At 36.7% G+C, this 16,598-nt stretch overlaps 1 protein-coding gene across 3 annotated transcripts in view; it reads left to right on the top strand.

The window, feature by feature from the left end:
* Positions 1 to 1,511: 1,511 nt before the first annotated feature.
* The window catches only part of LOC120069804 (serine/threonine-protein kinase TOR), a 62,405-nt gene continuing 47,318 nt past the window's right edge, over positions 1,512 to 16,598 (top strand). The window contains exons 1-10 of one of the 3 annotated variants that reach the window (XM_039021615.1): positions 1,512 to 1,622; positions 2,143 to 2,481; positions 2,555 to 2,629; positions 2,900 to 3,072; positions 9,143 to 9,241; positions 11,318 to 11,477; positions 11,589 to 11,732; positions 11,855 to 12,024; positions 12,128 to 12,332; positions 12,408 to 12,602. In XM_039021615.1, the coding sequence (XP_038877543.1) occupies positions 1,512 to 1,622; positions 2,143 to 2,481; positions 2,555 to 2,629; positions 2,900 to 3,072; positions 9,143 to 9,241; positions 11,318 to 11,477; positions 11,589 to 11,732; positions 11,855 to 12,024; positions 12,128 to 12,332; positions 12,408 to 12,602 (1,671 nt within the window). Of the gene's footprint in view, positions 1,623 to 2,142; positions 2,482 to 2,554; positions 2,630 to 2,899; positions 3,096 to 9,142; positions 9,242 to 11,317; positions 11,478 to 11,588; positions 11,733 to 11,854; positions 12,025 to 12,127; positions 12,333 to 12,407; positions 12,603 to 16,598 lie in introns of those variants that run through there. The other 2 variants (XM_039021616.1, XM_039021618.1) reach the window with 2 other exon arrangements.

The following is a 16,598-nucleotide window of genomic DNA, read 5'->3' on the forward strand; positions in this document are numbered from 1 at the left end:
AAATATTCCCTCGATTTTTAGGGCAAAAGAGGATGAATTTTAAAGAAAAGATGCAACAATTTTTCTCTTCTTTTTCATCTTTTACTTAGGTTCTTTATTTTCTTTTGGGTTGTAACAATTTATTGAAACTTCCTTCTCGATTTGTTTATGGATTCATGATGTAAGTTGTATCTAAATTGTGGAAGTAAACCCTTTGTAATCTTGTGAGATTTTTTTGATTAAGTTAATGACATTTGATCTATGTTTCTTTTGAATCTTGTGCATATCTAGATGTTCTTAAATAGATTAACACCCCTCCCCTCGAAAGTATGTATTGGCTAAATGATTTTAGGCTCGCATGTTTCCTAGTTATTCGTCAATGCTTGGAATCAACTAAATAGTAAAGGATAAAGAATTGTATACTAGGGCTTATAGCTTTTCTTGGGTCTTAGTTATGCATGTCTTAGCTTAGTTCAAAGGAGAATTTGGTTAATTAATTAGGCTTTCCAAGGTGATTAACCACACAATTGAACCCTTAATCTTAATGCTCATGACTTGAGTTTCATATGGTGGCTTAGAACCCAATAAAACTCGAGGCTTGTAGTTTAATTAGAGCTTAGACTTTAATTAATAATTAGGGCGCTTTCTTGGTTCGTTCAAAATTATTTTGTCCACAAGGCTAATTTGATCTTCCAAGCAATTAGTTGTGAACATATATGTTGAATGTATGCTTAATCAACAATTTCAATGATCAAAATTACTTAGAAATCCCTTTACTCCCCTAACTAGATCTTCTAATCTATAGTTACATTTACCTTTATCTTACTTTATGCATTTTTATTTTACACAATTTATTCCTATCCACACCAAATCCTCCTCCCATTTACTGCTATAACTATAGAATTAACTTAATGATATAAATTTAACACTTTCTTACAGATCGATATGTGCTTACCACTGTTGCTATGTCTTCGTAATATCAGTTGAGTTCAGTACAATATAAAATTCTTTTGATCGACTCTTTTCGAGAATAAAATTGATCAACTCTTTTCGAGAATAAAACGACGACACAAAGACTCCACATCACTTATCATTATAAGTCTGAGGCGCAACCTAGATGTTACAATTCCACTTAATTTTCTAAAAAGTAACATTTTTTCATTTGGGCATCTGTTAAAAATTCCCATCTTTTGCGGGTGATGGATCAAATCGAAAATTCGAGGTCTTGATTGTAAAACTCTACAATTCGAGGATGTGTTTTGCAATTTCCAAAAAGAAATAAAAAAAAAAAGGGAAAAAGAAGCAAACAAATGATCCAAGGTTTCCAGAGCGCTTAGACCAGGACGCGGCTGGCATGCGAGCGGACAAATTAACAGAGCCTTCGTTATCACGCTCAACAGGAGAGCTCTCACTATGATATTATGCTGTTTTCAATGATTCTGAAGATTTAGGGCTCAAAAAAGCCAAGGAATGAGCTAGAAAACGTTTTAGTTCAAGAAAGCTTCTTCTGGGGTTTAGGGTTTTGTGGCCTGATGGCAACTTCAGGCCAGTCGCTCCGCTCCTCCTCCGCTGCCACTAGCGGAGGCAACTTCGACTCTCTCAACCGTATCCTCTCCGACCTCTGCATTCGCGGTCATCCCAAGGTACGCTTCGAGTTCTTTCTTCTTTGTTTGCTGTTTTGTTTTCAGACTCGTCGAAACCTTACAAGAGAGCTGAAAATGCCCAATTCTTGATATACTCGACAATAAGTGATTTGGTTTTGTTTTCGTAAGTTGCGTTTGTTGCTATCGAGCCCTGTTTTGTGCTTTGCTAAATTCGGTGGAGGAAGTTCTGATAAATTTTAGCTTAAGGTAGTTGGAGATCAGTGGAACATGTAGTTTAGGTTTCATTGATTTGGGCTAGCGGCGTCAGTAGTAAAAGTTTCCTACTGTTGGTACAATGGGCATTATAATTTAGTTCACCGGCGTAATAGTTTATTTGCTTTTACCATTTATTTGTTCGATAGCATATAATGGATTTGCCTTTAAGGTCTTTGAAAATTTTGTGAATCTTTTCATGCTTTCAACTATTAATTGTTTTTCTGGTATAATGAATGATGGATAATTTACTAGTTTGCTTCTTATGTTCTGTTGAATTCTTTTCTTAACCATCATTTGTTTATAGGAGGGGGCTCCATCAGCATTAAAGAAACACATTGAAGAAGCAGCTCGTGATCTTAACGGGGAAACATTTTCCCGGTTCATGGATCAATTATATGATCGTATTTCTACTCTTTTAGAAAGTAATGATGTAGCTGAAAATTTGGGAGCTTTAAGGGCTATTGATGAGTTGATTGATGTGGCTCTGGGTGAAAATGCTTCGAAAGTTTCAAAATTTTCTAATTATATTAGGAATGTATTTGAATTGAAGCGTGATCCTGAAATTTTGGTCCTCGCTAGCCGAGTTTTGGGTCATCTAGCTAGAGCGGGTGGAGCAATGACAGCAGATGAAGTTGAACGCCAGGTCTGTGCTAAACTTTTCTTATCTAATATGATTAGTTTGTACAAGCAAGTGCTATATTGTCTTCCATTCTCAGGTAAAAATTGCTTTGGAATGGTTGCGTGGGGAAAGGATCGAGTATCGTCGCTTTGCTGCTGTCTTAATCCTGAAGGTAATTCATCGTTTTAATTGTAGTAAATAAAATTTGATTATTAACCTTCTACTTGGATCTATTTATGAACCCAAATGAAGTGTATGTTATATCCTTGGTAGGAATTGTTAAATTCTTAAAGATTATTTTCTGTTTAAATGGAGTTTTGATGTTTAAATGAGAAAAATGAAGTGGAGTTTATTTTTGATATGAACTTGTGGAAAATTATATAAGGATTTTGATCACGTGAACTAATCGACATTATTATTTTCTCATTGTAAATTATTGTAGGAAATGGCCGAAAATGCTTCAACAGTTTTCAATGTTCATGTACCAGAATTTGTGGATGCCATTTGGGTTGCTTTGCGGGATCCACAACTAGCTGTTCGGGAGCGGGCTGTGGAGGCATTGCGTGCTTGCCTTCGTGTTATTGAAAAGCGTGAGACACGTTGGCGTGTGCAATGGTCAGTTATAGAAAACATAGTAGGTAGATTGTTTAATGTTTTGTTAATTTCTTTATGTTTGATAGAATAAATATTACCTTTCTTTACTTGATAGAATAAAGCCACTCGAGCTTTCCTCCGTGTTATTGAAAAGGGTGAGACATGTAGTTGTGTGCAATGGTCAGTTATGAAAAATATAATAGGTAGATGATTAATGTTATGTTAAGTTTCGTTTGTCATAGTATAGAAACTTACTGTAAAGTGAAGAAGTAAAAGAAATTACAAAGTCATAAGAGGATAAATGATGTAGCACATATTATGTGAGGATTACTTTGTAATTTTGTTTTATTTGGTTGAGTCAGTTTAGTTGATTAGTTAGCTTAAATTATCTATAAATATAGGGCTAATCCCTTGTATTTGATTCTATTTGATGATAGTAAACACCCTCATGGTTCATTGTGTGGTGGAGGAGGGAAAGAAAACGTACTTTTGGGAAGATAAGTTTGTGGGTGGGGGGGGGATACACCATTTGCTCTACACTTCCCTGTCTCTATCATCCATCTTCCTTTAAATATCGTTTCATATTGACTTTTGGTATGCTCAAGGAGCTTGGTTTCCTATTCGTTTAAGTTTCATTTCTCTTTGTCTGATGGGGAAGCTAGGGGTGCAAGGGAAAAGTAAAAGATTTGCTCAAACCGACTTAAACCACTATTGGTTTGGGTTGAAACCGGTTCGTTTGGCCTTTCTGGTATAAATTCAATTGGTTTTGGGTTTTGGAAAGAAAAAAAATTGAACATACCTATACCAAACGATTATGTTTATATTAAAATTCGTAATATGGACAATAAGGTATTGGCAGTCCAGTTGGCTTCGAAGACTCCCAAGATGGACTGTGGCATGCATTTGATCCCTGTGAAACACGACCAACTTCTTTTCTTTTGGTTAGTTACAAGCGGCTTGAGGGAACTAGTAGAACAGTTTTGTCATGACAAAAGCCAAAAGATAATGCTTTCTCCTTTCTCCTCTCCTGTCCTTCCTCACCCCTTTCCGATTAGCCTCCCTCTTCGATTGACATTGGCTAAGAATCAGACATGGACATGCGATACAAATGCAACACGGCACCGACACAGTGACATGTCAATTTAAAAAAAAGTAGGACACGAAACGTCGATGACACATTATTTTTTTTTCTACAAAAATAAATATATATGTGCATATGTTGACATATTGTGAAATATGCACACATATATTTTGCAAAAGGAAGAAAAAACAGATACGAAAAAAACTTGTTCGTTTAGCTAAGTTTGTTCTTTGGTCGGTTGGTTTTTTGAGTGTGCGGTTTGGCCTGCTATTGGTGGAAGGAAAAATCTTCATGTCCTTACTGGTATAGATAAGAAAGGATGGTTAGTTTTTTGGAAGATGATCAGAGATTCCCTCTTGGCTTTTGATAGTATTCAGTCCAAGATCATTCTTGTTTGGGTTCGAAAAGAGAAGGAAGTAGTGAATTTGAAGCTTGATTTGGTTACCAGACTATTAGCGCATTATTCTTGGAAGATGATTAAGGCAGTACTTGAAGGTTATTTTCAATCTCAATCGTCGATCAATCCATTCATGGAGGACAAGACTTTGATTAAATTGAATAAAGACCTTGGATATCTCACTTTTGATGGAAAATGGAACTGGAAGTTAGACGAGAATTTGCATTTGAATGTAGAAAATTGGTCCAGTTGGCTTCATTCTCATACAAGAGTTTATCAGAAGTTACGGGGGTTGAATTTGCATCAAGAACTTACCTTTTCCATATTGGAAGAGATCAATCTTTGAAGCCACTGGTAGGCAATTAAGGGGTTTCATTTGTATTTCTTCACAAATTCTTAAAAGATTTCTTTCTCGGTGAATTCTCTTAAATTTGGAGAGATCGTTCCAGTGGAAGCCTTGAGTGTGAAGTCCTCAAGTCATGGCATGTTATTTGCGATGGACTTTTCAAGTTCTCTTGATGCTTTTCAAATTTGTTCGGTAATGTTAGATGGAAAGTCTCTGGTTGAGGAGAATATCTTGGCGCCTGAAATTTTAGAATGCAGTTTGAAGATTGCCGTGGGTTTATTTGGGCAGTCTGAGCGTTCCCCTGTTGCATGAAGAGTAGTAATTATGACAAATTTCGTGCGGAGGTTATTTGTCCAAAACGTGGTTTTGGTGAGAGAATCATTAATGAAAAGGTAGTTGGTCCCATGAACATTAATAATCCTCCTTCTGCTGCTACCACAAAGGAATTAATGATACAAGCAGTGCACGAGTCTCCTGTTGGAGTGAAAAAGTGTGGAAACGATAACTCCCATTATTTCATCTTCAATGTCCAAAGACTCACTAATGACAAGTGCAATGCATCAATCTCAGCTTTTATTACGACCAATCGTTTGTGAAAAGTCACTGGTTTTTAAGGTTGATTCTGTTCTTTTATGGTGTGATTTGTCTAACCAACCTTCCTTGGATTCTATTGTTCCAAAAAAGAGGCTTATACGTCAATGAAAACATTTGTTTCTATCAAATAAAAAAAGGCTTAATTGACGATGTAAGTCTTGTAGAGCTTTCCCTGTCCGATTGTGATTTTACTTGGTCAAGATCAGGGGATTGCATTCTTCACTCCTTGCTGGATCAAATTTTCATTTCAAAGGATTGGGCTTTAATGTTTGTGAACTCCAAGGTTCGTAGACTAAATCGAATCTTCTCTGATCACTTTTCAATTAATTTTTTTTGAAAAGGAAATATAACTTTTCATTGATGAAAAGAAAGGAGCTTTGAAAGAAATTCTTTATTTCAAAGGACTATTTAATGTTTGTCAACTCCGAGGTTCGTAGACTAATTCAAATCTTCTCAGATCACTTTTCAATTGTGTTAGAAACTGGAAATTTCACATGGGGACCATCTTCTTTTTTGTTTTTACAATTCTTGGTTATCTAACAAAGAATGCTGTGAGATTATTTGAAAAACTTTATTGGAGATTCCTTTAGTGGTTGGACTAGTTTTACTTTCCACTCTAAGCTTTGAAACCTCAAGTCAGTGCTTAAGAATTAGCATCACAACCAAGAATCTCAGCAAGTAAGTGGAGCAGAATCTCTTAGTTGAAATTGAAGCATTTCAGATGTTCTTTCTTCTAAAGAATTACAAGCTGTTACTTTGCCAAAGGTGAATTGATGAATCTTTTACCTCATTGAAGAGCGTAACTAAATTAAAAAATGCAAGCTTTAGTGGCTAAAAGAAGGGATGCCAATTCTGGTTTCTTTCATCGTTATTTGGCAACAAAGAAATGGCAAGTCTTGCTCTCTGAACTTCAATTAGTTTTGGGTGCACCTTTATCAACTTATGATGATATAGAGGAAGAGATACTAGGTTTTTTCTCAACATTATACACAAGAATTCCAGGTCATCGAGCTTTTCCTTTCAACCTTTGCTGGTCTTGGTCTCTCACAGTGATAACAGAATGTTAGTGGTAGGTTTTTCAGATGGAGAAATTTGGCATGTAGTACTTAATTTGGGTAAAAACAAGGCCCCCGGCCTGATGGCTTTACAATCGAGTTCTTTGTCCAATTTTGGGATATTTTCAAAGACGACTTTGCGAGATTATTGATGTAGGGGCTTTTGGGTAGTTTACTGTTTGTATAGGATATTTCTATTCTTTCCTTTGTATTGTTATTTTTACTATTTTCAGTTTTTCAAGTTTTGATTAAAGTTTAAATTTAGTTTATGTGTTAACAAGTTCTTCCTTTTTCGGGTCTATTTAAAGAGGTAAGGTTTGTTTTAAATTAGGTGTGATCAAACCCTTCCTCTTTGGGTTTATTTAAAGAGGGATGGTCTTCATTTGAATGATATAATAAAATTCTTAGTTTCTAAGTTCTCCTAGAATTGGTTCTACATCAACTTTGGTATCAGAGCATGCTTGTGAAAGGAGACCTGATGATGGGCAAGAACACCAAACCTACCCATTCCCTCCAGAAGAAAAAGCTTCTTCCTCATCTCCAAGATCAATTAATTGGCAACTTTCCCAAGTAGAAGTCGCAGTCGGTACCATCAATGAAAACATGGCTGGAATTCAAACTAGTGTTGTTGAGGCGAGCACCTATGGCGAGAGGCGAGGTGAGATGAAGCCTCTGTGCCTTGGAAGTATCCAAGGCGAGTGCCTTCAACAAGGCGCTCGTCTTGGTGCGCCATTTCTCACCTTTTGTACCATCACCATAAAGCCAGGTGAGCACTTATTAACATGGGCGATAAAGAACTCTATTAACATGAAATTTGGAAGAGTCGGGAGAGGAAAGATAATAATACAAGGATGAAGAAAAAGAATGAGTATCAAAGCTTGAAGAATAAAAGAAAACTAGGAAGATGAGAAGAACATATAACAAGAAGAAGACGTAAGACCAAAAAAGAAGAGAGAACGGAGAAGAAAAAGAAAGAGAAGACGAAGATGATGAAGTGTTAATCTCAATCAATAAGAATTGACATGAAAAAAATAAATTGAAGAATAAGAAGAAAAGTCAGGAACATCAAATCTGCATGTTGCATGTGTGTGACAGATGGCAGTCTATCTCTTCCATTAAATTTAAAGCAACAATATTTTCTTACATGACCAACAGGTGGCACTGTTTGAAGCTTGTTTGGTTATGCTTGTAGAACTGGGCTTTTACAATATTCTCTACTTTATTTTAATAGATCCCCACTTTTTCCAAACTTTATTTAAATATGAATAATTTTGATCTTATTTTCATATATCTAATATTGATTATTTATTTATTTTACCTATAAAATAGTTATATATAATATTTATCAGCATTTTATTATATGCGCCTCGCTTCATCCATGCAATGCTTTTTTATCGCCTCTCGCTTTAAGGCGATTAGAAGGCTTTTCGCTTTAGAGTGTGCCTTGTGTTTTGAGAACACCGAATTCAAACTACTTTGGCTGATATGCATCTAGCTATTGAGCATCTTACTCAGGAGGTTAGTATAATGAGTAAAGCAAAAGAACCTGAACAAGAAAAGGTAGGTAAAGTTCAAGAAAACCAAGAAAATAGAAGGCAACAATTTCAAACCATTGGAAATCCAGAAGACCTTCTTTCCAGGGGACTAAAACATCAAGAACGTACAAGAACCCCTCCAAGAGAGTTGAACCGAAGGACTTATCCGCCACAACACCTACAAAACCAAGTGCCAAATTACCATTACCAAGTAAGAACAATTCCTCACTATCTTCTAGGCTATGATTCAGATTCTTCAGACAATTAAGATTACTTGGTCCAAACCTATCAATCAAATTGTCATCAACCTTATCAAGAATACCCGAGATTTCATCAATCTTATCAAGGACATCAAACAAGAATCCAAGATTATAGAGGAGAAGATGAAGATCCCAATCAAAATTGGTATAACTTCCGAGGACCTCCTTGGGGACAAGAGCCGGATTACAAGATGAAGATTGACATTCCAAACTATAATGGAAGAATGAATATTGAATTTTTTTTCTCAAAAAAGTTAAATTGGTGACCTTTAAATTGAAAATTGGAGCATCGACATGGTAGGATCAACTACAAAATAATAGACTTTTATATGGCAAGCGTCCAATTCAAAGTTGGCCTAAGATGCTTTGGATAATGAAGAAAAGATTTCTTCCAAGTCATCAAAGGCTTCGTTATGGTCAATTTCAACATTGCAAACAAGGAATCAAAATATTGAGGATTATACCGAAGAATTTCAAAGATTGAGTGCACTAAATAATTTGGCCGAAAGTGAGGAACAATCGATTGCAAGATTTTTGTGTGTCCATTTCTTATTGGTTTTTCATTGTTGGCTTGGTTGATTGTGGATATGTGTATTTTTATTTTTTTTGAACAAGAGGCAAATCTTTTTGGAGATGTGAATTCTGGCTTTCAGGAACTATTTTGTTATCTGTGTTTGTATCTGCATGCCCGTGGGTTTTGAATATCTGTTCATAGAATTGACTTGCTTGCATCTTTTTGTTAGTGTGCATTTGGCAAATGCGTCTCTTCACTGCTACTCTATTTGATAAAAGAAACTGTATATGTTTTGCTTTCATCTGATAGGTACTATCGAATGTTTGAAGCCACACAAGATGGGTTGGGTAAAAATGCTCCTGTTCACAGTATACATGGTTCCTTACTTGCAGTTGGCGAGCTTTTGAGGTTAGTGTAGATTTATATTTTGTATGCGTCAATTATGGTAGTGATGTCTTTCCTTGGTATTCGTGTTTGGGGAAGGGTCATTTGTAATGTCTTAATTTTTTCACACAATATCTTATGATATTCCTTTCTTTAGTTGTGAATTTTTTTTCAAACATCACTATGTTTATTATGTTTGGGCAGTGGTTAAAATCAATGGCACCTCTTTTTTTTTTTTTTGCCATTTTGCTACTTGTTTGTGGTCTTCTCTCTTTTTTGCTATTTAAGATTTAGTGTGTTTGGTTTTCTTTTTGGGAGTATGAGTTCTCGAGATCTGTTTGGAATAGTTTCTTGCAGAAGTTTGCTTGCCAAAGGGATGTGTGGTTAACGATCGAGGATTTTCTTCTCCATCCGCCTTTCAAAGAGAAAGGCCGTTTTCTGTGGTTTGTGGGGGTGTGCACTTTTTTGTGGGATCTTTGGGGGAAAAGGAATAGTCGAGTGTTTAGGGGTGTGGAGAGGGACCATAGCGAGATCTGGTGTTTGGTGAGGTTTCATGTTTTTCTTTGGGTTTCGGTTTCGAAAGTTTTTTGTAATTATTCTCTAGGCTTTATTTTACCTAGTTGGAAACCCTTTCTTTAGTGGGTTTTTTGTGGGTTGTTTTTTTGGATGCTCTTGCATTCTTTCATTTTTTTCTCAATAAAAGTAGTTTCACAAAAAAAAAAAACCTTCTATATTATATTTGCTCGGGTTCATCTTCACATGGTCATCTACTTTGGGTTAATGCCATTGAAGCTTTAACTTCCGAGCTTTGATTTGCTAGAAATCAAAGTATCTTCGAAGATAAGACTAAAGTTTCGATGGAAAGATTTGTATCAGATAATATGATATTAAATTTGCCTTCACTCATCAGCTTAACCAATTGGTGATTTAAGATGGTATCAGAGCAGGTGGTCCTAGAGGTTTTGTGTCCAAACCCCTACGATGTTATTTTCTCTCCAATTAATATTGAATTCTACTTGTTGGGTCTTCTCCAAATTTCAAGCCCACAAGTGAGGGGGATTGATAGATGATATGATGTTAAATTTGCCTTCACCTATCAACTTAAGCTTTTGGGTCAATCGGGGATTTAAGAATTTGACATCACTATATTCAAGGCTCTCAAAATCGTGTTCTCTCTAATGTACTTGTTCACTATTCTCGTTATGATATTTATATGCATTTATTCTTTTACTTTACTTTGCAGTTTCGACGAGGAAGGATTTGTTACATTCGTTTTCTTTTTCCTATTCTTTTACTTTGGGAGTTTATTTCCATTGTACATTTTTGAATCTTCTCATTATTTCTCTGTGAAGTTCATCAACATTTATTGATGGATGTCTGCATCTTTCACCTTTTCAATGTGGAATTGGTTTCTTTTGTTTTCCGTCTTCTGATTCACGGAATTTTGGATTGGAACTTTTCTCTTCTCCTTTGGATATTTCACCTCATCAATAAAATATTTCTTGAGACTCCCAGCTAAAAAAAAGAAAGAAGAAAATAAGAAGTAGATGAAAGTAAAATTTTGCTCAACTGATTAATGTGATCCTTATTCTCACTTTTATAAGCCATGCTTGTAAAGTTTCTTACATTTTGATCTTAGTTAAATCAAGTATTTTCTGTTTGGTTGAGTAAGGCGTCCTCTAACCAACCATCTAAAAGCGATTTGGACTCAGCATCTCTTAGTGCTGCTTCTGTCTTTCTGTACATTGGTAGCACAGAATTTCCTTGCCTTTACCAGTACATCTTCTCTGTCTCATGTGAAACTAGTTGAAAAAGTTAGAATATCAAAGTAATATGTTCCATTTAACTGCCGAAGTCAAAGCGTGTTTAATAGCATAAATTATCATTTCTGTTCCGTTTAGAATAATGTAGTCAAGTAAATGATAGAATGCTAATTCATTTTCTTGAAATATTAAATTTTTTCCTTACTATTTTTAATCTTTACTCATGTTGAGACTTCTCATATGATTTGTAGGACCCTAGTGTAAACTGCAGTGCGTTCTTCTCTATTTAGTCTTTTTGGCAACCACTTGTTGATTGATATATTCTCTATTTTGATAGGAATACCGGTGAATTCATGATGTCAAGATATAGAGAAGTTGCTGAAATTGTCCTTAGGTACCTGGAACACCGGGACCGTCTTGTTCGCTTGAGCATAACTTCATTATTACCTAGAATCGCTCATTTTTTACGTGATAGATTTGTGACAAACTATTTAACGGTTAGTTAATTTTGCCTTCTTATTTGTGATACTGTCTTAGCTTGGCTGCTGATCAAATTGTTTTGGAGCTTATTTGCTTTGAAATTCACAATATGTGTGTACAATTTGTAGATATGCATGAATCATATTCTCACTGTTTTGAGAACACCAGCTGAGCGGGCCAGTGGGTTCATTGCCCTTGGAGAGATGGCTGGTGCTTTAGATGGGGAACTCAAACTCTATTTGCCGACTATTACAAATCACTTACGTGATGCAGTATGTCAACATTTTGCTAGCATTTTTCTGCCCTACATGCCAGTTATTTATTTTTCGCAGTATGGTGATTTTGTTAGCTAGTTTGATGGTTTGTGAAAATTATAAAATATCTTAATCTTCAGATTGCTCCACGTCGTGGTAGACCCTCACTTGAGGCTTTGGCTTGTGTTGGAAGCATTGCAAAAGCCATGGGGCCTGCTATGGAATCTCATGTTCGGGGTCTCCTGGACGTCATGTTCTCAGCTGGTCTTTCCCCTACACTTGTAGAATCCCTGGAGCAAATTACTATCAGGTAGACATAATTCTTTCACCAACTTTTTTCCTTGTATATGCTGTTGTTTAATATTCTTTAAAAAATTCTCATGGTTGCTTCCATTTACTTTTATTTGTATCAGTATTCCCACTTTGCTTCCCAGTATTCAAGAGCGCCTTTTAGATAGCATTTCAGTGGTTCTATCAAAATCACATTCTCCTCAAGGTAGGCCTGCTGCTGTGGTGGGGCGGGGAAATGTGATGACAGTACCTCAACCAGTTTCAGACCTTTGTGGTTCATCTCTTGTGCAGCTTGCATTGCAAACACTTGCTCGTTTTAACTTCAAGGTTCATTGTGTACAGTTGGAAATTAACTCTATGTACAAAATTTCTTTAATCTACAATTTTGTTTATTTGGTTTAGGGTCATGACCTTCTTGAGTTTGCTCGGGAATCAGTCGTTGTGTATCTGGATGATGAAGATGGAGCAACACGAAAAGATGCTGCACTATGTTGTTGCAAATTAGTTGCAAATTCCTTTTCTGTCATGACATGCACACAGTTTGGTACTAGTAGGTCTAGTCGCGCAGGTGGGAGACGTCGTCGCCTTGTTGAGGAGGTATAGTATTTTGACAAAGTAGTTTTGTTTTATTTGATGGTCATTGAATTATTATTATTGTTATTGTTATTATTATTTTGTTTGCCGTGGGACACTCTTACTTCTCCCTTCACTCTTCAATGTTAAACTAGTGATATAGGTTGATGGGTTAACTCGTAATTGTTTTAACTTTGGTTTATTTTAGATTTTAAAGTTAGTTTTACCTGGGGTTATTTTTATTATTACTTTTAAGAGCGAGTTTTGTAATTTAATTCCCTTTCCCATTTATAAATGGGTGTTTCCCTTTTGTACTCATTTGTTTTGAAATTAATTAACTAACACCTTTGTACTAATTCTTCTTGAAATGGATGAGGTCTGTCTTCTTGGTGATAGTTTATGTTTCCAATAGTGGCATGCTACTTTGTTACCATCCATGTTGAGGAATTCTTATATGCTTTATATCTAGGTTCAAATTCTTGCGACGATTAAAGATATCTAGAAAAGCATATGAGGACTCTTTTATGTGACAGTAAAGGATACCTAGAAAAGCATATGAGAACTTTTCTGTACCTACGGATGAATGAGGTGGTTCACATTTGGTTAATTGGAGATCGATGTCTTGGTTTAGGGACGAGGGAATTTGGGGATTGGTAAGGTGGATACGAAGAACGCTTCCAAAGTTTTCTAGGTTTCTGGGGTTTGTGGTCCTTAGAGGATCAAAGGTAGAAAAGCTTTTATGGAGAAGTTGGGTAGCATTTTTGGCTTTGTGGTTTGACGTGGTGTGTGAGTGGTGATTGTCATGTTATTAGCTTCTGTTATGAGCAAGCTTTAGGAGGAAGGTCCACTTGATTTGCAAGACAGTTAAATAGTTTTATCGAAGGCTGTAATTTGTTTGACCCTCCTTTGGTGGACGGAAAGTTTATGTGGGCTAATTGTAGGGTGGCTAGTAGGATGGACAGGTTTATGGTGTCGGAAGATTGGGTCGAGAGATTTGGTAATCGTAGGCAATTGTTGGGGTCGAGAGTCGCATCAGATCATTGGTCGGTCATTTTAACCTTGGGTTCTCATAAGTGGGGTTAGAGCCTGTTTCGCTTAAGGAACATATGGCTGGAACACCCCTCCTTTAAAAGGCTCACTTCTCTTCACGGTGGAACGTATCAGTTCTTGATACTTTTTTTTTTTTTTTTTTTTGGTAAGAACAACTTTCATTGAGAAAAAAATGAAAGAATATAGGGGCATACAAAAATCAGGCCCACAAAAAGGAGAGATTCCCTCTACAAGGAGGAAAATTACAAAAAGCCTTTGAAATTGAAGCCCAGTGAGAAGCATGAAAGTGAACAAGTGACCATATTTCTCTAGCATCCCTCTCAACCCCTTAAACACCCTGCTATTCCTCTCACCCCACAACACCCAGAAAACAACCTCTCTCTCGGAAAGGCAGATTGAGGAGGAACTACTCGATCATATCTCTAACATCTCTGTGACGTACGCACATCATGCCAAACGTCTGGAAAAAAGAATCCCAGACAAAGCTCGCAAAATCACAATGCCAAAGAATATGGTCTAAGTCTTCCTCCATCTTTCGATAAAGAATATAGCAGAAAGGCCCAACCATCGACGACATCTTCCTCACAAGCCTGTCCAATGTATTAATACAGCCGCGAATAACTTGCCAAGTGAAGAATCTCACCTTTCTAGGAATCATAATCCTCCATAGCAACAAAAAGATAGACTCACCCACGGGAGAAGGGTTAACCAAACATTGGAAGAAACACTTACACGAAAACTCATCTGGAGGATTAGGGCTCCAAACTCTCACATCTCTTTTCCCTAAGACGAAAGGGGTGACTCTCATGAACAGAGAAGAGACCCCCCAGATCTGTCGTTTCCCTATTGGAAAGAGCACTACGGAACCCGAAGGAAAACATACAAGAGCTTGCTATCCACACAAGAAAATCTGTCTCAAAATGATTCTTAAAAGAAGACAAGTGATTACTTCGTAGTTTCTTGTAATTTGAGCATTTTTGTATCTCATCAATGAAAAGTGTTGTTTCTTTTAAAAAAAAAAAATGAAGACAAGTGATACAACCAAGGAAATAACCCAGAGAGTGGTCTCTTCCCCATCCAGTGATCTTGCCAAAAATACATCTCTCTCCCTTCCCCCACCACACACCGAACCCAAAGAACAAAGGCAGGGAGCTCTTTCGAGATATCTTTCCAAAGATCAATTCTCAATACTTGGAAAGATTATCAGTTTATGGGTAAGCTCTTTAAACCTTGGAATGGGAGGGTTTTGGAGATTTGTAGACTAAGAAACAAGGGCTCCTTAATAGAATTATTGAGATTGATAAAGACAAAGGAAATAAGGAGCAAAGAGGTTTATCTTGCACCCATTGATCTTCCCAAATAAGTTTCCTTTCCCTCTCCCACCACACAAATGACCAAGGGAGTAAAAGTCGGGAGCTCCTTAGAAATATCCTTCCACAAATTCTGGTAGGTGCCTTTGACCCCACTTGCTAGCCATTTGAAAGGATGAGGGGCATACTTGCTAGCAATGACCTTGTGCCTGAGAGAATAGTGTTCAAGGGGGAAACCCCAAAGCTAATTACACAAAAGCTTCTCGATGTTCTTACACATCTCACTCGAGCTCTGAAAAAGGAAAAATAGTAGATGAGGGTAGCACTTGGAACATATCGAATAAGAGTAAGTCTACCAACTTTAGAGAAGAAACTTATTTTTCCCTTTTCAGGTGGCAAGTCTCTTCCTAATTTTGTCCACCATTGGAGTCCAAAAGGAAAGAGACTTTGGATTGCTTTCAAGAGGCAAGCGTAGGTAAGAAGGAAGCATCCACATCACAACACATGACATCAATCCAACTTTGGGGGATTAGGATCCTTACAGAAGTATGTTTTTTTTACCAGATAAGTTATACACGAATGCGCCAACAAGATCAGCTTGAGAGGAAGTTGCCCCATGTTAGTTGGGCATTTCTGCTGTATTCTTTGTCGGAAGGTGGAGGATCTGGACCATATCCTATGGAGATGCGAGTTCTGTGTGGGACTAATTTTTTCAGATGTTTGGTTTCATACTAGCTTGACATAGAGATACCAATGATATGATCAGATGGTTCCTTCTCCATCGACTTGTTTGTGAGAAGGGTCGGTTTTATGGCTTATAGAGGTTTGTGCTTTATTGTGAGTTCTTTGGGAGAGCAGAATATTTGGGTGTTTAGGGGGTTGAAAAGGGATCCTTGTGATGTTTGTTCCCTTGTTAGATATCATGTTTCCCATTGGGATTAAATTTCGAAAACTTTTTATTATTCTTTAGTTGGCACTATTTTGTATAGTTGGAGCTCTTTTCTTTAGTGGGGTTTCCTTCTTATGTGGGTATTATTTTTGTATGCGCTTGTATTCTTCCATTTTTGTTCAATGGAAGTTGTTTTCTTTTTGAAAAAAGAATTGATGAGATTGATATGCAGGAGGTGGATGAGCCTTTGGATTTAGAACTTGAAAGTTGAAAGGGATTCTTTTAAAAGAGAGTTCTCTGATGTGATTAGGAAAGAACCCATTAGCGGGAGAGTTGATATAAATGTGCTCCAATTTAAAACTAATGTTTTGAATAGAATAATCAACAATGAACTTGAAAAGAGAACACAATGAAGAAGCCTTGACTCGAGCAATCTCATAATGATCAAACCAAAAGGAAGTGACTTGTCGTGAAAAATGTGTTGGGGTTCCTTTCAAACCATTCTGATAGGTTGGCTTTAAGTCCATCAACCCATAACTGAGGATGAGCTTTTAAGGAAGGCCCCAATAATATTTGAATTACATTATCCTTGAAGTCATTGCACCACACACATTGGAGATTAAAGAAGAAAATAATTTCCTCCAAAAATTTTGAGAGAAACTACACCCAAAGAAAAGGAGCTGGCAGTCTTCATTATCCTTCATACGCGAAGGGCAAATTGATGGTGAAAGTGAGTGGCTTGGAAGCTTTCTTTGAAGAGACTGAACAATT

The sequence above is a fragment of the Benincasa hispida genome, unplaced genomic scaffold (assembly GCF_009727055.1).
Source record: "Benincasa hispida cultivar B227 unplaced genomic scaffold, ASM972705v1 Contig596, whole genome shotgun sequence".
NCBI classification, from domain to species: Eukaryota; Viridiplantae; Streptophyta; class Magnoliopsida; order Cucurbitales; family Cucurbitaceae; genus Benincasa; species Benincasa hispida.